General features: G+C 45.2%; 1 protein-coding gene across 1 annotated transcript; it reads right to left on the reverse strand.

Annotated features, from left to right (window-relative positions):
• Positions 1 to 252: 252 nt before the first annotated feature.
• Positions 253 to 14,849, reverse strand: LOC112245292 (zinc finger homeobox protein 3-like). The gene is made up of 6 exons (XM_024413309.2): positions 14,597 to 14,849; positions 11,534 to 12,087; positions 11,130 to 11,358; positions 7,197 to 7,447; positions 3,019 to 6,375; positions 253 to 2,941 (listed from the first exon to the last, which is right to left on the reverse strand). The coding sequence occupies exons 2-6, from the start codon at positions 12,065 to 12,067 to the stop codon at positions 2,696 to 2,698; spliced, it is 4,617 nt and encodes a 1,538-aa protein (XP_024269077.2). The 5' UTR covers positions 12,068 to 12,087; positions 14,597 to 14,849; the 3' UTR covers positions 253 to 2,695.
• Between the last annotated feature and the right edge of the window lie 8,124 nt (positions 14,850 to 22,973).

Raw genomic sequence — 22,973 nt, forward strand, 5'->3', positions numbered from 1 at the left:
CCAGTGCACTAGGGGCTGGGGGTTGGTTCCCTACTGAGTACTCTTCTACCCAGTGCACTAGGGGCTGGGGGTTGGTTCCCTACTGAGTACTCTTCTACTAAGTACACTAGGGGCTGGGTTTGGTTCCCTACTGAGTACTATTCTACCCAGTGCACTAGGGGCTGGGGGTTGGTTCCCTACTGAGTACTCTTCTACCCAGTGCACTAGGGGCTGGGGGTTGGTTCCCTACTGAGTACTCTTCTACCCAGTGCACTAGGGGCTGGGGTTGGTTCCCTACTGAGTACTCTTCTACCCAGTGCACTAGGGGCTGGGGGTTGGTTCCCTACTGAGTACTCTTCTACCCAGTGCACTAGGGGCTGGGGGTTGGTTCCCTACTGAGTACTCTTCTACCCAGTGCACTAGGGGCTGGGGGTTGGTTCCCTACTGAGTACTCTTCTACCCAGTGCACTAGGGGCTGGGGGTTGGTTCCCTACTGAGTACTCTTCTACCCAGGGCACTAGGGGCTGAGGGTTGGTTCCGTACTGAGTACTCTTCTACCCAGGGCACTAGGGGCTGGGGGTTGGTTCCCTACTGAGTACTCTTCTACCCAGTGCACTAGGGGCTGGTCGTTGGTTCCCTACTGAGTACTCTTCTACCCAGTGCACTAGGGGCTGGGGGTTGGTTCCCTACTGAGTACTCTTCTACCCAGGGCACTAGGGGCTGGGGAGTTTGGCTTTGAGAAGTGCTACTCCAACCTAGTACAGCAGTAGGTTGCATGGAGATTTCAGTATACAGTCACCAGTGGCCTGGTGAAGAGGCAGATACAGCAGTTCTTATACAGCAGTTCTTATACAGTCTCTCTTCTTTCCATCATTCAATGATACATTATCAAGTTGTTTTTGTGGGCTTTATGCACCAATGATTACAGTGCTATTATGTCTTTGGGTTGTGTTTTAAAGCATTATATATTAGCATAGTTATTACTGTTGTTATTATCATAATTACTACAGTAATATTAATGCAGAGAGAGTAAGAAGACGTCATACACAGAGAGAGAGATGGTTAGAGTGCGTGGTAACATCTTACCTAAACTCCACATCATAACACATACATTATGTTCTCATAAACCACAAAACAACACTTGTCTTATCAAAGCATAACAACAACCGTCAATCCAGAATATTCATATTCATTAACATTTACTAAACAATGTTGTGTAGTGTTTGGTTGGAGTGGTTGTGACATATATTGGTTGGACATGATCAAAATAGCTTCTTATATGACGTCTCTCTTAAAGGACAAAGTGGACTTATCTCAGTGCTATTTGGCCTATTATCCACATAAGGAACATTTACATGTGCAATAGAGTCACCATTGGCTTGAGAAGGTTGAGGTCTGCTTCAGCACCACATAGGCCAGTCAGTCTTTTGCCGCACACCTGGTACTACACCGGTCTCAGATCTACCCTTCACTGTATGGTCTGTACTGCAGTTCAGGAAATGAAAACCACCATGTTGACAACACAATCCAAGGACATGTAAGGTTTTGGTTACAAGCTTTGGAATCCAAGCCAGTCTTTGCAGAAGCTCTTTGTGAAGAATATTCTTTATTTTTGTTTTCCGTAGCGGCTTTTGTTTCTTTCAGTTCTTTTACTTTGAAAGAACATTCTATACACCAAACGTCTTAGACTATCTGAGACTATCTTGATAGAATCTGTTCGTACTTGCAACAGAACTACAACACTAGTAAAGTCTTTAAACAGAAGTGGGAAGATTACATACCATTTCCTGATTCTCCAGATGATATGGTCTCGACAGGGACATCTGTTGGCATGGAGGGGTTAACTCCTGAGGTATCGGTTGGAAGAAAGGACAGGAGAGGAGAGAGGGAGGAACAGAGGAGTTGTGTCTTAAAGCTCTAGGAGGTATGCCCTGTGATGTTTTTGGGCTGAGGAGGGGATGAGGTACACTGGTAGAATGCTCTTTGGCTTCTTGGGCATGTGGTTGGTTCATGGCTGTGTGTGTGGTTGGTTCATCGCTCTTTGTGAGGTTGGTTCATGGCTGTGTCTGTGGTTGGTTCATTGTTGTGACTGACGTGCACTTGGTTCATGGCTGTGTATTCTCTCCCCTGTCCTCTGCAGTCTCTCTCTATCCTGTGGTTGGGTCGACTCTAAGGCCCCTGGCCTTCTTCTCTTTGGCCCGGTTATTCTGAAACCACACCTGCACTACCCTGCATGCGAGGCCCTCACACCGCAGGGTGCTGGGTTGCTCCCTGTAGCAGACGGAGTTGGTCAACCTGCTGGTGGGTCATCTGGGTACGCGGCCTCTGCTGCTGTCTCGGTACATGCCTATCCACACTCAGACAGATTTGGACTGGTGTTCTGGTCACAGTCATGAACGTTGAAGCTCGCCATTCCATAATTGTATCCCAGAGACAACAGATTGCTACAGTTACCCTCATGAGCCTGGTCAGACAAAGGTATTTTTTTACTGACAGATGCTCTTTCTTTTCTTTCTCCTCCTCTTCAATTTGGGGTTTGTTCAGGTCAAAGGACAAATTGGTTTTCCCAGAAATGTATTTTCTCTCAGTGGGGACGCCCCATGGGCTTGGGGAGGGATGAAACGGGCTTGGGGAGAGAGGGAGAGAGAGGAGGATGCTGGGAGAGAGAGGGAAAAGGCTGGATGGAGAGAGAGTGACCCTCCCTGTCTCTGTAGGATCAATGGTTGTGAGAGAAGCTGGAGTCAACTGCAGGACCCATCTGATTAAATGAGCCATAGGCAGCTCTGTCAGTCTGTGAACAGTGGTGGGCCCTGACATGGGCGTCCAGGGCGTTCTGAGCCTTGAAGAGAGCCCTGCAGAACGGACAGCGCCTGTGGTTCTCACCCAGACACAGACCTCCTCCTCTCCCCAGGGTCTGGAGCTGGCCCTTCCTCTGACGAGCCCTGGTGTTCTGGAACCATACCTGATGAAGTACAGACAAACACAACATGGTCACCATTACATAATTATAGAAATGTTACTATGAGAATGATAGAGTACCTGCACTACACGTTTCTTCAGGCCTGTGTCCCTGGTGATGCCCTCCAGTACAGAGCGGGTTGGGTTGGAGTTCAGACTGTAGCGCTGGTACAGAACCTCTAGCTGCTCCGAACTGATGGTGGTCCTCTGGCGCCTATCCCTCCTCTGCTCATCACCCTCTCTAACTCCCTCTTCCTCTCTCTCACCGTCCATCACATCCCTCATAGGCGTTACCGCTGTCCCTTCCTCCAGCCTACGCTTCAGAAAGGGCAGGGATGGGCTTGGAGCACAGTGTGTGTTCGTGTATGAGGTTAGAGATGGGCTAGGAGCACAGTGTGTGTTCGTGTATGAGGTTAGAGATGGGCTTGGAGCACAGTGTGTGTTCGTGTATGAGGTTAGAGATGGACTAGGAGCACAGTGTGTGTTGGTGTATGAGGTTAGAGATGGGCTTGGAGCACAGTGTGTGTTCGTGTATGAGGTTAGAGATGGGCTTGGAGCACAGTGTGTGTTCGTGTATGAGGTTAGAGATGGACTAGGATCACAGTGTGTGTTAGTGTATGAGGGTAGAGATGGACTAGGATCACAGTGTGTGTTAGTGTATGAGGGTAGAGATGGTTTGAGGGTGGAGTGAGCGTTGGTGAATAGGGATAGGGGTGGTTGGTGGCCAGATGATAACAGGGACTGGTACTGAAGCATAGACTGGAGTACTATGGGCTGCATTAGACCAAGGGGGAGGAGAGAGAGGTCTATGGGGAAGGGAAGAGTGGGGAGGCTTGGTAAAGGAAGAGGGGGCATGGGGAGTTGGGATAAGGGGAAATGCATGGAGAGATTGGACTGGGGTATGATAGTTGGAGAGGGGGCAGGGGTGGTTGTCGATGTCGTAGTGTCCTGCTGCTGCTCTGGAAGTGGTTGTGTTTGGGAAGAGGGTGGAGGAGGAGAGGGTGTTGGTGAGGCTTGGGCTGGGCAGAAGGAATTAACTGGGGCTTGGTCTGTGGACAAGTTTACAGGTACAGATGCCGGTGTGGTGGGTACAGCTTGATCTGGACCTATGGAGGCTTGGGAGAGGGATTGGGCTTGGTCAAAGATTGAATCTGAGACTGGTGCTGGGGGTAAGGGTGCAAGTACAAGTGCTGTGGCTAGATGTGCAACAACAGTATTATCATTGTCCCCCACTGGGAAGTGTGTGAGGGGATAGAGGCAGTCATACTGTCTGGAGAACGTCTCCAACACTACCGGAGTGATCATTTGCTGGTGAACAAACTCCCGATGGCTCTTCAGGATCACTGAGTCAGAGAACAGCTTCCCACATTCTCCACACTGCTTCTCCTCCTCCAGGCATCCCTCCATCTCTCTGTTCTGCTGTCTCTGTCTGCTCTGATTGGATTGCAGGGCCAGCTCCCAGCCATATCTCTCCAGCAGAACTCTGAGGGCCTTCTCTGCTCCATCCCTCTTCTCACTCTCCTGCATCTCTCCACCTCCCTCAGGAGATGAGGATGGATTTGACTCTTTCTCCATCTGGTGAAGGGGGGAGTCACTGTCAGCTGTCTCAGCCTGGGTCTCACATTTCGGGGGCTGGGCTGGAGACTGGATGCTAGTTGTCACCAGCTTTGGAGAGGGATGTTTAAGCCCATTTGTCTGAGAGGAGAGGGAAGCGATGGTCTGGAGGGAGAGGGCTGAGGTGATCTGACTAATGTTCATGTTAGGGTTGAGCTGCAGATCTCCAGAGAGGTAGAAGGACTGGAGCATCTGCTGCTGTAGAGAAAACAGGCTGTCTGGGGAGAACTGGAGTGGAGAGAGGAGGTTCCTCTGTTGGAGACTCTCTGCTGCTGAAGGGAGGAACTGCTTTAAGAGGTTCTGCTGCAGTAAGGGGAGGTGCGGGAGCAGTGTTGGACTAAAGAGCTGGGGCTGGAGGAGGACTGTGTGTTCCTGTATATGGGCCTGGGCTAACTTATGTTGCTGTTGTAGCATCTGGGCCTGGGCTAACTGCTGTTGGAGTAACGTTAGGTCCTGCTGTCCTCCAGATGCTGTCAGGTCCTCTACCCTCCGCCTCTTAGCCTGGTGGCCCTCAGCCTTCCCAGAGACACCCACACTCAGCTGGGCTTCACTGAGGGAGGAACAGGGACTTGGGGAGGAAGGGGCTGATCTGGTGGCTGTTGGGGGGGTTTCCCTGGTAGATACCTCTCCTCCCCCTGGTGAACGGCTGGAGGCAGTGGTCTGAACCAAGGCTGGAACTAGGGTTTGGAGGGTGTGGGGTTTCAGTGATAGCTGGGTCCGAGCTCCACGGGCTCGTGTCTGGTGAAGTGCAGAGCGGAGGTGAATGTCCAGGGCGGAACTCTGGCTGTAAGCCACCCGACACATTCTGCAGCGGTAGGAACTTGGGTCCGGGCTGCAGCGGGTGTCAGGGGAACTGGGGCTGGAGTCCTGCAGGACCCATCTGGCTCTGGCTCGGTGGGACAGAGAGTTATAGAGGACCGGCAGGATGGTTCTCTGAGTGAAGGACTCACAGCAGAAGGAACACTTGTAGGGCTGAGCCGGGTCCAAAAACCGCTCCAGAGTGGGGTTGGAGCCCTTGCTGAAGGGGTTGGGTTCTGACCCTGCCTCCTTCTCCTCCTGCTGCCTTGAACCCTGGTCACTGTCACCAACCCCTGAACTGGGCCTCTCCTCCTCCTCATCTGGGTCATCCTTTTCATCCTCTCCTTCATCTCCCTTTCCCTGCTCTCCCTCCCCCTCCTCATCATCTTCCTCTTTCTTATCTGTCTCTTTTTCACTCATACTTTCCCCCTCCTCTTCCTCCAGGCTGATTGGTTGTTGGATGTGTGCTCCACTCTGGTCAGGGTATGTACCCTGTAGGTGTAGGTCCTGTAGGTGTGTGTTGAGCAGGTGTCTCTGCAGGGCCTCTTGGCTGCGGCACCGTCTGGGGCAGAGGTGGCACTCTGTCGCCGCCCTCATGGTGTGGTTCTGCCTTTGGACCGCTAGACTGCACCTGCTGCAGCAAAACCTGTAACCATGACAATCAGAGGGGGGAGGGGCATCACTGGGAGGAGACAGGGGTAAGGTGGATGAAGGGAGGTTGCTGGGGGAGAGAGAGGAAAGAGTGGGTGGGGAAGGGGGAGAGCTGGAGGACTCAAGGAGGTGAGAGGTGTTGTCCTCTGCTGGGTGCTGGTCCTCACAGGGAGGAGTCACGAGAGCAGGGACATCTTTGGCTGTGATTACTTTTTCTTTTTTTGTATGGTAGTCATTTGTTTGAGACTCATTTGTGAGGGATTCCTTCGTGTAAGAGCTTGTGTTGCAATCGTTTGTTTGAAATTCCTTTATATTTGAGTTGGACTCCATCTGCAGTGTCTCTTTCTGCAGAATCTCTGGCAGCTCCACTGCCACCTGGAAAAGAAACCAACAACAAAGGTTTAAAACGTCAGTCTGAATCTATCCAGATGACTGATTGCCTTTATAGTCAGTCAAAACAGTGTCTTTCCTGTTTGATAGTGCAGATGGAATAATAATAGTGATGCTCCTGTATTGTCTACATCACCTCATTCTCCCATTACACACTAATAATAGATGGAGGAAAACCGAATCAAGAGTGTTTTTAAATCAACCACACACACACACACACACACACACAACGTATATGCCCCAGTGAGAGAGTGAAGGTCAGGCTTAATGTAGACAGAGACATTGGAAAGCCCGGAACATAATGGCCATCATAATCCAAGTCTGAATTAATGAACCTATGCTATTATCAGAGAGAAAGAGGGGGGGGGGAATGGGGGTGGGGTACAGAGAGAAAACGGGGAGCTGGGGAGGGGAGACAGAGACAGAACAAGGGGTGGAGAGATGGGAATAGAGAAAGAACAAGGGGTCGCAGAAAGAAAGATGGAGAGATAGAGTGGAAAGAGAGGGATAGAGAAAGTGAGAGAAGATGGAGAGATAAGAAAAGGCAGTAAAGAAAAAGGGAGTAGGGAGAGGGTGAGAGAGATGAGAGGGGTGAGAGAGGGATGAAGGGAGAAATAGGAAGAGGGAGTCAAAGAGGGAGACAAAGAGCATTGATCATGCTGGGCAAAGTAATGAATGTTGGTGATGTGGATAAAAATGAGCACTCTTTGTTTGCTGGAGACACTAAAAACGAGCTCCATCAGCTTGACTGCCCTTCTGCTAAGAAAAGGTAGCTAGAACACACACACAGAAACACACACACTTACCACACTCATGAGCTTGTCCACACAGTCCTGGACCACACTGTGTGTGAGTATGAGGTGGCGTCTCAGGTGTGTGTATACCAGTGTGTCCTGGCACAGTGGGCACTTGCCAGTAGCCTGTTGGTGAGTAGAGCGCTGGTCTGTTCTGGGGCGTTTGGGAGAGAGGGGGCTCTGTGTCTCCTCCAGCCCAGAGAACGATCGCTTGGCTGGAGAAAGGGAATCTCTCCTCTCCCCCTCCTCCTCAATGCTTCCACCTAGAAAGGTAGCACATACAGTACCAGTCAAAAGTTTGGACACACTTACTCATTCAAGGTTTTTTCTTAATTTTTTTCCTATGAAATAACACATATGGAATCATGTAGTAACCAAATAAATAAGTGTTAAACAAATCAAAATATATTTTAGATTCTTCAAAGTAGCCACCCTTTGCCTTAATGACAGCTTTGCACATTCTTGGAATTCTCTCAACCAGCTTCACGAAGAGTGCTTTTCCAACTGTCTTGAACAACTTCCCACATATGCTGAGCACTTGTTGGCTGCTTTTCCTTCACTCTGTGGTCCAACTTATTCCAAACCATCTCAATTGGGTTGAGGTCGGGTGATTGTGGAGGCCAGGTCATCTGATGAGGCACTTCATCTCTCTCCTTGGTCAAATAGCCCTTACACAGCCTGGAAGTGTGTTTTGCGTCATTGTCCTATTGAAAAACAAATGATAGTCCCACTAAGCGCAAACCAGATGGATTGGCGTATTGCTGGAGAATTCTGGGGTAGCCATGCTGGTTAAGTGTGCCTTGAATTCTAAATAAATCACAGATAGTGTCACATGCAAAGCACCCCCACACCATCACATCTCCTCCTCCATGCTTCCCAGTGGGAGCCACACATGCGGAGATCATCCGTTCACCTTCTCTGCATCTCACAAAGACATGGCGGTTGGAACCCAAAATCTCCAATTTGGATTCATCAGACCAAAATGACAGATTTCCACCTGTCTAATGCTTGTGTTTCTTGGATCAAAGAAAGTCTCTTCTTCTTATTGGTGTCCTTTGGTAGTGGTTTCTTTGCAGCTATTTGACCATGAATGCCTGATTCACACAGTCTCCTCTGAACAGTTGATGTTGAGATGTGTCTGTTACTTGAACTGTAATCTGAGGCTGGTAACTCTAATGAACTTATCCTCTGCAGCAGAGGTATCTCTGGGTCTTCCTTTCCTGTGGCGGTCCTCATGAGAGCCAGTTTCATCATAATGCTTGATGGTTTTTGTGACTTTACTTGAAGAAAAGTTCAAAGTTCTTCAAATTTTCTGAAATGACTGACATTCATTTCTTAAAGTATTGATGGACTGTAGTTTCTCTTGCTTCATCAAACATCAAACACCTCCAATCCAAAGTTAAATCTAGAATTGGCTTCCTATTTCGCAACAAAGCATCCTTCACTCATGCTGCCAAACACCCTCGTATAACTGACCATCCTCGACTTCGGCGATGTCATTTACAAAATAGCCTCCAATACCCTTCTCAATAAATTGGATGCAGTCTATCACAGGGCCATCCGTTTGGTCACCAAAGCCCCATATACTACCCACCACTGCGACCTGTACGCTCTGGTTGGCTGGCCCTCGGTTCATACTCGTCGCCAAACCCACTGACTACAGGTCATCTACAAGACCCTGCTAGGTAAAGTCCCCCCTTATCTCAGCTCGCTGGTCACCATAGCAGCACCCACCTGTAGCACGTGCTCCAGCAGGTATATCTCACTGGTCACCCCCAAAACCATTTCCTCCTTTGACCGCCTCTCCTTCCAGTTCTCTGCTGCCAATGACTGGAACGAACTACAAAAATCTCTGAAGCTGGAAACACTTATCTCCCTCAATAGCTTTAAGCACCAGCTGTCAGAGCAGCTCACAGATTACTGCAACTTTACATAGCCCATCTATAACTTAGCCCAAACAACTACCTCTTCCCCTACTGTATTTATTTATTTATTTTGCTCCTTTGCACCCCATTATTTATATTTCTACTTTGCACATTCTTCTACTGCAAATCTACCATTCCAGTGTTTTACTTGCGATATTGTATTTACTTCGCCACCATGGCCTTTTTTTTGCCTTTACCTCCCTTATCTCACCTTATTTTCTCACATTGTACATCGACTTATTTTTCTACTCTATTATTGACTGTATGTTTGTTTTACTCCATGTGTAACTCTGTGTTGTTGTATGTGTCGAACTGCTTTGCTTTATCTTGGCCAGGTCGCAATTGTAAATGAGAACGTGTTCTCAACTTGCCTACCTGGTTAAATAAAGGTGAAATAAAATCAAATAAATAAAATTTGAGCTGTTCTTGCCATACTATGGACTTGGTCTTTTACCAAATAGGTCTATCTTCTGTATACCACCCCTACCTTGTCACAACACAACTGATTGGCTCAAAAGGCATTAAGAAGGAAATAAATTCCACAAATGAACTTTTAACAAGGCACACCTGTTAATTGAAATGCATTCCAGGTGACATCCTCATGAAGCTGGTTGAGAGAATGCCAAGAGTGTGCAAAGCTGTCATCAAGGCAAAGGGTATAACATATATTTATATTTATTTAATACTTAGTTACTAGATGATTCCATATGTGTTATTTCATCATTTTGAGGTCTTCACTATTATTCTACAATGTAGAAAATAGTCAATATAAAGCGTGTCCAAACTGGTACTGTATGTTAATACACAGCAACACACACACATACTGTATACTAACTGATCCAGTATACATTTTCTATTAGGAAACCTTCTGGGGTTCAGACCAGTTCATTCAGACTGAATACCTGGTATTGACTGTTTAATTAATAGAGTCGCAGACTGAGTTAGACCAGATTTAAATCCTGACAGTTAGACCAGATTTAATCCTGACAGTTAGACTAGAGGAAATTAGAGTCATCAGAAAGGTACTCTCCCTCTATCTCTCTGTGTATCTCTCTCCATCTATCTCTATAGTCCGCACCTGCTCTCTCCATCTATCTCTCTCTCTACTGCACCTGCTCTCTCTACCTCTGAATGCATGGCTATGAAAAGAAACTGACATTTACTCCTGAGGTGCTGACCTGTTGCACACTCTATAACCACTGTTATTTGACCCCGCTGATCATCTATGAACGTTTGAACATCTTGAAGAACGATATGGCCTTAATGGCCATGTACTCTTATAATCTCCACAGGGCACAGCCAGAAGTGGAGTGGCCACCCCTCAGAGCCTGGTTCCTCTCTAGGTTTCTGTCTCTCTAGGGAGTTTTTCCTAGCCACAGTGCGAAGACATCTGCATTACTTGCTCTCTGGGGTTTTAGGCTGGGTTTCTGTATAAGCACTTTGTGACATCTGATGATGTAAAAAGGGCTTTATAAATTTATTTGATTGATACACTGAGGGAAGATTTCCCGGGTTCTGATTAAGCCTATTGCTGCTAGACTAAAAATCATGCCGGAGAATCTCTATTGACAGTGCTTTTTAGTCCAGGATTAGGCTCTGAGTCTGGGTAACTGACCCTTTAAATCTCTATTCTAGAACATTAAAGTTCAATAGCAGTGTCTCAGTGGTGATGTCTCAAGTTAGCATTGTCAGGGGCAATATGGGATGTCACAAGCTTGTTTCGACAAACCAATTAACCCAATAGATCCCTGACCATAATCAATCATTCCTTCTCTCTCTATCACTCTCTCTTCACCCTGCTCCATCTCTCCAGGTTTCTTCTCTCCGTTGACATTATAGACCTGCAGATCATTTTCTCCATTCTATTTGTCAACTTGTTCTGGACTGGTGTACAAATATGGTTGAAACTCCCTCTTGCCAATGCCTTAATTAATCATAAACTTTTAAATTCATCAGGGGGACTGAACAAGTGCACATTTCAGATAGGAGGGATTTGGAAATGACCAGCTAAGTCTCTTACCTGTCTCAGGACTGGGACACTTCCTAATGGTGAAAGTAGCCGCTAGCCCCTCCCCTTCCTCCAGGCTCCTCCCTCTCACTAACTGCAAGTAGTGAAGCTCCCTCTTCTGATGACCAGGGGAGTGGGTATGTCTCAATAGGTGGAGTTTAGAACAGGAGGAGTAGTTACACAGGACACAGTGGAACAACCAGGACCCTCCATCTACTGCACTGTCGTACTGCTGTAAGAACTAGAGAGAGAGGGTGATAGGTTGGGGTTAGACTGTGACGGAGAGAAAGATGCACTAAATAAATCTGGTCCCTGTGCTTTATTTGCTGTCTATATGCCAGATATTTAGAAATAATCTTATAGTCCAAGTACAGCAATGAAACAGGCCTCCAAATCGTGTGTGTGTGTGTACTGACCCTGTAGACTCTGAGGCTGGCCTGGTGTTGGGGGTTGATGCTGTGTATTTTCAGTTTATCCAAGCTGGTGGTCTGGAAGTCACACGAGTTACACTTCAGCTGGACTGGGTTGCCTGTAGCAACCAACTTCCCAAATTCCTCCCTGTCCCCGGCCTTCCCCTTCTCCCAGAGGTGGGAAGCCAGCTGGTACTGGGCCCTGTGTCTGTCTGTCTGGCAGTGCAGGGTGAAGTTAGCCCTGAGGGGGGTGCTGTAGCCACACAGCCTGCAGTAGCAGCCTCCAGCCACCAGAGATCGCCACTCAGACTGGGGCAGGGAGCAGGGGGCACTCAGGTGAGACATAAGAGACTCCAGACTGTCAGAGGAGAAACTGGAACACACCAGGCACTGGAACACACCACAGGAAAGAGGAGAAGAGGGGGAGAGAGACAGTGGAGGAGGGGGAGAAGGGGATGGTGAGGAGGAGGGAGGATGAGAGGGGGAGGGGTTCAGGGTTGAATCCGGGGCGACTGGCTCCTCTGCTGATAGTTGATGCATATCCAAAGACTGTTCCCCACCTAGAATACACAGCACACAAACAGGCCGTGAGAAAACATACTGTACATATAAGCATGGATATAATCAAGTATCAACCTAACTTGATGTGCCAGTGAACAGAGCCCAACAGAACAGTTACTGAGTATGTGTGTGTGGTCTCTCCCCTATGCTGTGTGTGAGTTGAGGAGGCAGACACCTGCAGTGGGCCAGGTAGTAGCTTCTCTGCAACACGTTGTGTGTTTGTTTCAGGCGCAGCACGTTAGGCATGTGTTTCTCGCTGGTGATGTGTATGCAAAGATTCCGGGCAATGCTGGTCTCATAATCACACACCTCACACCGCCACCTCTTACCCTGGGAAGGGGGCTAGCTGGGGTAGGGTGTGTTGTGTGTGCAGGGGGTGCAGGGGGCTGTGTGACTGTGGGGTGTGTGTGTCCGTAGCCCTGTTCGCCTGCCGTGTCTCTGACAGCGTAGCCCCCATTGTGTGCGGAGTGTGTGTGTGTGTGCCGTGCGCAGGGTGTGTGTGTCCTGCTACCTGTACATTGCTGAGGTGTTTGTCTGACTGCATGTGTATGCTGAGGTTTCCTTTAGAGGAGGTTGTGTAATCCCACACACCACAGCGGTAGTGCTTGTACTCACAGACATAACTCTCTCCCCGGGACAGACGAGGGTGGGCCTTCCCCATGCTACAGTACACACACACACACCCCTTGACCCTCCACACACACACACTTCTCCCCCGAGCCCCCACACACACACAAGCCCCCAGACGCAGGGTGTTTTTCTCTGAGGTGGGCATGCAGTGTCTGCTGGGACTTGTAGTGCCAGTTATATTTGGGGCATTTGAGCATCTTGCAGGAGTTCCAGGAGTGCATCAAGGCCATGTGACTGTTCAGTGAGCCAGGAGAGGACAGAGAGGGGTGGAGGTATTTAGAAACGGTCTTTAAGTTCTCATCTCCCTCTCTATCCTTATCTCCTTCTATCTCTCCATATCCCTCTCTTTTTCCATCTGTCTCTTTCGGGTTGTTGTTTGGTTTTGGAACTCTGGCGGTGTCTCCATTGGCAATAAGGGAAGTGTGAGTGGTGTCTGCCCTCCTATCATCTGTAACAGGTGTGCTGGTGGACTCAGGCAGGGCTGACTTCTGGGGTTTAATAAAGCTCAGAGGAAAACTAGGACTACTGCACTGCACTCCTCCTGTATCTCTCATCTCTGTCTCGCTCTGAGGAAGGAGACGAGGAAAAAAAAGGTAGAGCATTTTGGAGAAGAGGAAGAAGTGATGAGGGTGTTATTGTTCAGTGTGCCACTGGCCATAACTGTGCAGGAGGCAGAGCTGGCTCTGTCGAGGTAATAGACTACATTTGGCTTTGGTTTGAGATGGCCTCTTCCCTCTGTTTCTCCTCCTTTCCTCCTCTGTCTTTGCTACTAAAGACTGGTGCAAGGTTCTCTCTCCCCACCGTTTCCTCTCTGTCATCCACCAGCAACAATCTTTCTTTCTCCTTCTTCTCCTTTAGCTTCTCTTCCTCTTCCTCCAGTCTGCCTCCATTTGAGTGTCCAACCCTCTCCCCTCCCAGGGTCTCCTCTCTGCCTGCGGTCCCCTCTGCACTGCTCTGTCTGTCTGGATCAAGGTGGGGGGCTCTTTGGCTGGGGTCAGGGCTAAGGTTCGAGAGGACAACCCCTCACAGGGAATCAATCACTTCCAGGGTCAGGGGTGGATGGGATAACAGTTTGGGGCTCTTTTCAGGTTCTCTCTCCTGTCCTCCCTTTCTTCCTCTCCTTCCCTCACCGGTGTTCATAACAGTGCTTACAAAAGCCACACATTGCTGCCCCACCTGAAAGGCAGATTGTTTTTTTGTTGTATTCACATAAATACTGTGAATAAATTAAGAAATGCATATACACTACCAAGAACTTTGTTACTGCAACACAATAACCAACAGACTTGTAGGCATTGGCAAGACTCTACTAACTTATAGCTGCTCCCCTGGCCCTAAAGGTTTTCATTTCCACACAGATAGATCAATAACCTAGGGCTATGTCCAAATAATGGCCCCCAAAAAATACTAAAAAACGTGGAACTACTGTATCTCTGACAGTAGCCTGCAACTGCTGCCGGTAACCAACATACACCGGCTGACACAGACATACATTATTTAACTGGAATGGTGACTTTGGCGATGTTAATTTTATTGTAGCCTACTTCTGTCTTCGTTTAGCCGACTCTAGAGAGAACAAGTACAAACAGCCCGCACCAGTTTACAAAGGCACAGCGCTCTTCTTTCCAGTCAACAACCACAGCCAAACAAAGGTGACACTCAAAACTCGCACTGACGAAACAAACACATTTGCGTTAAGATAAACAGTCCGCTGGTCTGTATAATAATTATGTCTAGGTTAGGCTATAATAAAGTAATACAAATTTTGATATAACAGGCACCAGTAGCCGTCAACAACGAACCCATGCAGCTTTCATTACCTGGGTTACATGGGCTGTCGGGGATTTCGCCGACAGTTAGAAAAATACGCAGACTCACATCTGTACGGCGGTGTCTGTCGTCTGCGGACTCCTTGGAGCTGTAGTAATTCAGTCACATAGAGGGTCTACTGAACATCCACATATTACCTTTGAACCAGAGAGAGCAGCATAACAGTCTATGTTCCTAAAATCTTCTTATTAAAGCTATATCTACTGTAAACATTGGGACGGAAGGGGAAAGGTACAGTTAGGTCTGATCATATAGGAGAGAAAAACACTTAGCTATTTATTATTCCTGCTAGTTGGTTTCCTGCAAATGGCTAAAACATCCCATTGCGCATGTGCGTAATTGCGCAAACAGCATCAATTGGATGCGGCGGAGCGGAGGAGAGGAAGGGGAAAGAGTGGGAGCAGTAGACTACGGAGGAGAGGATGAAGGATGGAGCGAGAAAATAGGGAAGTAATGGACTATCATTGTAATGCTGATATTGGATGTTATAGAAAATAAGAAAGAGATGGAATAATTGATAAATTCTGACACAAAAATGCTTAAGTGAAATGTAGATTTATAGGCCAAATACAGTTGAGTTGTGGATATACAGTATATCGAACTCATACACCTTGTATCATCTGTACCATCAGACGCATGCTTGAAATAGAACACCAGGGTTGGGGAGTAATCAATGAATACAGTGGGGCAAAAAAGTATTTAGTCAGCCACCAATTGTGCAAGTTCTCCCACTTAAAAAGATGAGAGAGGTCTGTAATTTTCATCATAGGTACACTTCAACTATGACAGACAAAATTAGAAAACGAATCCAGAAAATCACATTGTAGGATTTTTAATTAATTTATTTGCAAATTATGGTGGAAAATAAGTATTTGGTCAATAACAAAAGTTTATCTCAATACTTTGTTATATACCCTTTGTTGGCAATGACAGAGGTCAAATGTTTTCTGTAAGTCTTCACAAGGTTTTCACACACTGTTGCTGGTATTTTGGCCCATTCCTCCATGCAGATCTCCTCTAGAGCAGTGATGTTTTGGGGCTGTTGCTGGGCAACACGGACTTTCAACTCCCTCCAAAGATTTTCTATGGGGTTGAGATCTGGAGACTGGCTAGGCCACTCCAGGACCTTGAAATGCTTCTTACAAAGCCACTCCTTTGTTGCCCGGGCGGTGTGTTTGGGATCATTGTCATGCTGAAAGACCCAGCCACGTTTCATCTTCAAGGCCCTTGCTGGCCCCATTCATTCTTTCCTTTACATGGATCAGTCGTCCTGGTCCCTTTGCAGAAAAACAGCCCCAAAGCATGACGTTTCCACCCCCATGCTTCACAGTAGGTATGGTGTTCTTTGGATGCATCTCAGCATTCTTTGTCCTCCAAACACGACGAGTTGAGTTTTTACCAAAAAGTTATATTTTGGTTTCATCTGACCATATGACATTCTCCCAATCTTCTTCTGGATCATCCAAATGCTCTCTAGCAAACTTTAGACGGGCATGGACATGTACTGGCTTAAGCAGGACACGTAATTTGCAAATTAATTAATTAAAAATCCTACAATGTGATTTTCTGGATTTTTTTTCTCATTTTGTCTGTCATAGTTGAAGTGTACCTATGATGAAAATTACAGGCCTCTCATCTTTTTAAGTGGGAGAACTTGCACAATTGGTGGCTGACTAAATACTTTTTTGCCCCACTGTATATGTAATGGATTACAAAAAACGGTAACTGTAATCCGTTATGTTACCTGCAAAAAAAAATTGTAATCATACTTTTGAAAAAATTGAGTATTACTTAAATTCAGAAAGGATTACACTTCTCTGTTTTCTCAATGACATTCAAATCAGCATTGAAAAAAGGCGCAGATTTAAATTTGTTCCACCAGAGCGAGTCTGACCACAAGTCAGAGACCACTATTATGACACACCAAATGTGTTTGATGGATCGAGAGAAACGAGCAGGAATAGTTTTTTGGGGGGCTACAGTCCAAGCTGTCTTCCAATGGTGCAACTGCTGTCGGCGGCATCCAAAGATTATCCAACTTGAATAAACGCTTAGAGGTACAGTAAGGAAGACAGCAGTGGTGTAGTCTACAGCGATACGGATAACACTTATTATTGATATCTACTTAGCGCATTGATGTGAATCACACTGCTGCTCTCTCATTTACCTATTTACGCTTTACGGATTGTGGTTGTTGTGGATGGCTGTTCACAAATCTAAATGTGTATTTGAACCCAATAATGGTTGAATTCAAGAATTGAATCTGCCTATCAATCATTGTTTTTGAAACCAGTGGACAGCCAGTGAAAAATGCGCTCTTGCAACAGCTGCATAGTGCGGATCCCAGCCTATGGAATAAAAAAATCTAATTCGTGCTGGAAAAAAAACTTGCACACTTTTGATAGATTTAAAGGGGCAATCTGTAGTTGCTACATCCATTTTTCAACGTATAAATTATATATAAAAATATATATATCCATTGATTCTTGAAGAATATAACATAAATGCCTCATGAGTTTAGCTCAACTGTCACACTCCATGAGAACCCAAAATATAAGCTTGTTTTTCTCCAATGTTTGTAAACAATGTAAATGTAAACAACCACTTTATAGTCTCATAACATGGTTAAAACAATCATTTTTATATCATGGGATGGTCAGTCCATAGCTCTGTCTATTAATCTGAGAGCGGTTACATGTCTCCAGGCCCATCCCTCAGCTTTTTAACAAAACAGAGGCTGGGCGGCCGTTTTGTTATTGTTTCATCTGTGGATTTGCTCTTTAAACAGCTGCATATGATCAAGATATCAAAGTGTCACCAACAAAAAGGTAAACAATAGGCCTATAGCAAATGCAGCATATGGCATTCATTTTTCACAAGTAAATAGCACTTTTCAGTAGTGCTCAAAGCATGTAATTCCATGAGCGCAGCATTTATTTTTGAACTCGATTCAATGATCCCAATCAGTCCTCCATGACAACAAAATCATAAACAACAGAGTAGGGCTGGCTAATAAGTTCTTAGTTTTGGGGTCATGCTCAGGTTAAACAATTTGGCTAATCTAAGTCCTATTCTTGAAGATCAAGGGGTATAACATTTATTGGAATGACTGGAATTCTAATATACTTTGGTTTTTAATGATATAATTTAATTGTATTATTATATGTAGTAGTAAGCGATGGGTTAGAAGAAGCCTACATAACCAACCCATAAAGTAAAATTTTACATCCATAGATGGCCAGCTATGCAAACTTTAACATTGATTTATCCTGCAAAAGATGTCGTTCAATTGGTAACATACATTTTTGTCTTCTTCTAATGCCTCTTAAAGGGAAAGTAATCTAAAAGTAACGGAATGTAATCAGATTATGTTACTGAGTTTGGGTAATCCAAAATGTATATTACTGATTACAATTTTGGACAGGTAACTTGTAACTGTAACATATTACATTTAGAAAGTAACCTGCCCAACCCCGTAAGAACACGTATTATTTGACAAGTGTTTTTCTGTCCATCCACAGAAACCTTGACTAGGCCTACTGGTCAGTTAACTGAAAAATCCCTTCAGATACATTGTTCATTAGTGTTAACAATCAGGTACTGTATATCTGCCATGTCTCTCGCTTTGCCTCTTAGAAATAGGCCAACATATTTATGACTAAAAACATAAACAAAGAATGTAGCTTGTAAAACATATTCTCTTTTTAGTCATAAATGGTTAAGGCCTACATGTCCTTATCATCCTTTCTGCTTTTTCCCTAGCAGAAGCTTATTCTCATAACATAATCTGGATTATTATTATGATAGGATTATTATTTTCAATATTAACAATACAGACCAATATAATAGAGGATCATATCACATTACATCCTAATACAATTATATAATATATAATCGTTTCAAATAATTATTATTTTCATAAATCACATGCAGTAATTATATATCTGATAGGCTCCGCAATTACAATATATGATTCATTAACATTTGAATTTCTGCTGATTTGTAAGGTTACATTTGGGAGAAATTTGAATAATAATTAACATGCAGGTTGTTACATTTTCAGCAAGTGCATCTCTTCCTAAATTCCTCTCTGTGCTCTCTTGTCCCATCAATTGGTATGCATTAAACATAGATGGTTATTGTGAAATAATGCACTACAATATTAAATTCATCAATATAAACTGTTGTAGTCTACACCTTTCTGAGACAGAATTTAATGGCATGTTGTACTGAGATTAAAATATTGAAATTGTCCTCTGCACACCAGCTGTTGTTGCTTGTTAGGTCCTGAGAAAGGTAATATTATAAGACAATATTATGGATAAGACCCTTACCATTTCCAGAATTAACCTAATGTTGATGCATGATAAAAGGCTTTTTATAGGCCTATTTTTATAGGCCTATTCACTTGGTTTCCATGTATTTGATGCCATTCAATTTGCTCGCCTTCAGCCATTATTATGAGCCATCCTCCCCTCAGCATCCTCCACTGATGTAAGCCTACACATTTCTATTGTTTCCGTTGTTGTTCTTGACAGTTTATGCTGAATAAATCAGATTATTTTGCATAATAAAAACTGCATCAAAATCAACTCAAAAGAGCATCCCAGATATGCAGGAACATTTTATGAGTTCACCATTTTAAATAGGTTAAATAGGCCAAGTAATATGTTACTTATTTTCTTTCTCTCCATTGAAAAATGTGTTGCTAAGAATTATTGTATTTTTAAAAAACGTTTAAATGTAAATTAACATTTATGCCTACATTATGATCAACATTTTAATGACTCCAGGGCCAGCTCCAAGTATAAGCAACACAAAGTAGCCTGTCAGGCCCAAACCAAACCAAACCAAACCACACACACACACACAGCCTTCGGAAAGTATTCAGACCCATTGACTTTTTCCACATTTTGTTACGTTACAGCCTTATTCTACAATTTATTTAAAAAAAAAATTTGGCATCAATGTACACACAATACCCCCCCATAATGACAATGCAAAAACAGGTTTTTGTAATTTCTTGCTAATTATTACAAATAAATAACTGAAATATCACATTTACATAAGTTTTCAGACCATTTACTCAGTACTTTGTTGAAGCACCTTTGGCAGCGATTACAGCATCGAGTCTTCTTGGGTATGACGCTACAAGCTGGGCACACCTGTATTTGGAGAGTTCCTCCTTTTCTTCTCTGCAGATCCTCTCAAGTTCTGTCAGGGTGGATGGGGAGTATTACTGCACCGTTATTTTCAGGTCTCTCCAGAGATGTTCGATGCTCCCCATCCTTCATTGGAAGGAAAGGCGGCCAAAGGAGGAATTGGCTTTGGGGGTGACCAGTGAGATATACCTGCTGGAGAACGTGCTATGGGTGGGTGCTACTATAGTGACCAGTGAGCTGAGATGAGGCGGGGCTTTACCTAGCAAAGACTTGTTGATGACCTGGAGACAGTGGGTTTGGCGACAAGTATGAAGCGAGGGCCAGCCAACAAGAGCATACAGGTCGCAGTGGTGGGTAGTATATGGGGCTTTGGTGACAAAATGGATGGCACTGTGATAGACTGCATCCAAGTTGTTGAGTAGAGTGTTGGAGGCTATTTTGTAAATGACATCGCCAAAGTTGAGGATCGGTAGGATGGTCAGTTTTACGAGGGTATGTTTGGCAGCATGAGTGAAGGATGCTTTGTTGCGAAATAGGAAGCCGATTCTAGATTTAATTTTGGATTGGAGATGTTTGATGAAGCAAAGATGTGAGTCTGGAAAGAGAGTTTACAGTCTAACCAGACACCTAGGTATTTGTAGTTGTCCACATATTCTAAGTCAGAACCATCCAGATTAGTGATGTTGGATGGGCGGGCAGGTGCGGGCAGCGATCGGTTGAAGAGCATGAATTTAGTTTTACTTGCAGAGCAGTTGGAGGCAACGGAAGGAGAGTTGTATGGCATTGAAGCTCGTCTGGAGTTTTTTTAAATTTCACCTTTATTTAACCAGGTAGGCAAGTTGAGAACAAGTTCTCATTTACAATTGCGACCTGGCCAAGATAAAGCAAAGCAGTTCGACACATACAATAACACAGAGTTACACATGGAGTAAAACAAACATACAGTCAATATTACAGTAGAAAAATAAGTCTATATACAATGTGAGAAAATGAGGTGAGATAAGGGAGGTAAAGGCAAAAAAAGCCATGGTGGCTAAGTAAATACAATATCGCAAGTAAAACACTGGAATGGTAGATTTGCAGTGTAAAAATGTGCAAAGTAGAGATAGAAATAATGGGGTGCAAAGGAGCAAAATAAATAAATAAATACAGTAGGGGGAGAGGTAGTTGTTTGGGCTAAATTATAGATGGGCTATGTACAGGTACAGTCATCTGTGAGCTGCTCTGACAGCTGGTGCATAAAGCTAGTGAGGGAGATAAGTGTTTCCAGTTTCAGTGATTTTTGTAATTTGTTCCAGTCATTGGCAGCAGAGAACTGGAAGGAGAGGCGGCCAAAGGAAGAATTGGTTTTGGGGGTGACCAGGGAGATATACCTGCTGGAGCATGTGCTACAGGTGGTTGCTGCTATGGTGACCAGCGAGCTGAGACAAGGGGGGACTTTACCTAGCAGGGTCTGGTAGATGACCTGGAGCCAGTGGGTTTGGCGACAAGTATGAAGCGAGGGCCAGCAAACGTGAGCATACAGGTCGCAGTTTTGGGTAGTATATGGGGCTTAGGGCCTCCCGGGTGGCGCGGTGGTTAAGGGCTCTGTACTGCAGCGCCAGCTGTGCCATCAGAGACTCTGGGTTCGCGCCCAGGCTCTGTCGTAACCGGCCGCGACCGGGAGGTCCATGGGGCCACGCACAATTGGCCTAGCGTCATCCGGGTTAGGGAGGGCTTGGTCGGTAGGGATGTCCTTGTCTCATCGCGCACCAGCGACTCCTGTGACTCCCGGGCACAGTGCGCGCTAGCCAAGGTTGCCAGATGCACGGTGTTTCCTCCGACACATTAGTGCGGCTGGCTTCCGGGTTGGATGCGCGCTGTGTAAAGAAACAGTGCGGCTAGGTTGGGTTGTGTATCGGAGGACGCATGACTTTCAACCTTCGTCTCTCCCGAGCCCGTACGGGAGTTGTACGACGAGACAAGATAGTAGTGTTAAGGGAATTATTATCAATAATGACTAATTATGTATACATTTCAATCAGGACTGACTAATCAGAATACTATTATGTTACTGTAAATGTACTAATCAGAATACTATTATGTTACTGTATATGTATGAATTTTCTTTTTAATCCTAGTACTGAATATAATGTGTAATGGTCAGGAATATAATGTGTATATAGTGTGTAAATATAATCAAGAATTAGAACAATGACTGTCTGTACCATGGTAGAAATGAATGAACTTATAGCCAGACTGGCTAGAAGGTTTATCTACACAAGCTGGCCTTGGCTCGGTCATAAATGATCTTAATAGGGAGAGACGATGTGAGAACCATACAGCCATTGTACTGGAGCGGAGATGACACGGGCTAGGACTAAAACTAATGACGTCATTTTCAGTTTATAACCTGTGGTAAGATGTATAATGGGCAGTATTCTCGTGAATAAACGCTGCTGGTTGACTTTAAGACTGGGCTCTGTCCATTTTATACAAATAAGAGTCATACAAATTCTTATCAATTGACAGAGTGTTTAATTTTAATTGGGTATTAAAACAGAGGAATTTAATTCCTGCAACAAGTAGCTACTACAACAATTGGACACCACGAAATTGGGGAGAAAAAGGGGTAAAAATTCACACACAAAAAAAAAGTATATGGGGCTTTGGTGACAAAACAGATGGCACTGTGATAGACTGCATCCAATTTATTGAGTAGGGTATTAAAGGCTATTTTGTAAATGACATTGCCGAAGTCGAGGATCGGTAGGATGGTCAGTTTTACAAGGGTATGTTTGGCAGCATGAGTGAAGGATGCTTTGTTGCAAAATAGGAAGCCAATTCTAGATGTAACTTTGGATTGGAGATGATTGATGTGAGTCTGGAAGGAGAGTTTACAGTCTAACCAGACACCTAGGTATTTGTAGTTGTCCACATAAGTCAGAACCGTCCAGAGTAGTGATGTTGGACGGGCGGGCAGGTGCAGGCAGCAATCGGTTGAAGAGCATGCATTTAGTTTTACTTGTATTTAAGAGCAATTGGAGGCCACGGAAGGAGAGTTGTTTGGCATTGAAGCTCGTCTGGAGGGTTGTTAACACAGTGTCCAAAGAAGGGCCAGAAGTATACAGAATGATGTCGTCTGTGTAGAGGTTGATCAGATAATCACCAGCAGCAAGAGCGATATCATTGATGTATACAGAGAAGAGAGCCGGCCCGAGAATTGAACCCTGTGGCACCCCCATAGAGACTGCCAGCGGTCCGGACAACAGGCCCTCCGATTT

This window comes from Oncorhynchus tshawytscha, linkage group LG06 (genome assembly GCF_018296145.1).
Source record: "Oncorhynchus tshawytscha isolate Ot180627B linkage group LG06, Otsh_v2.0, whole genome shotgun sequence".
NCBI classification, from domain to species: Eukaryota; Metazoa; Chordata; class Actinopteri; order Salmoniformes; family Salmonidae; genus Oncorhynchus; species Oncorhynchus tshawytscha.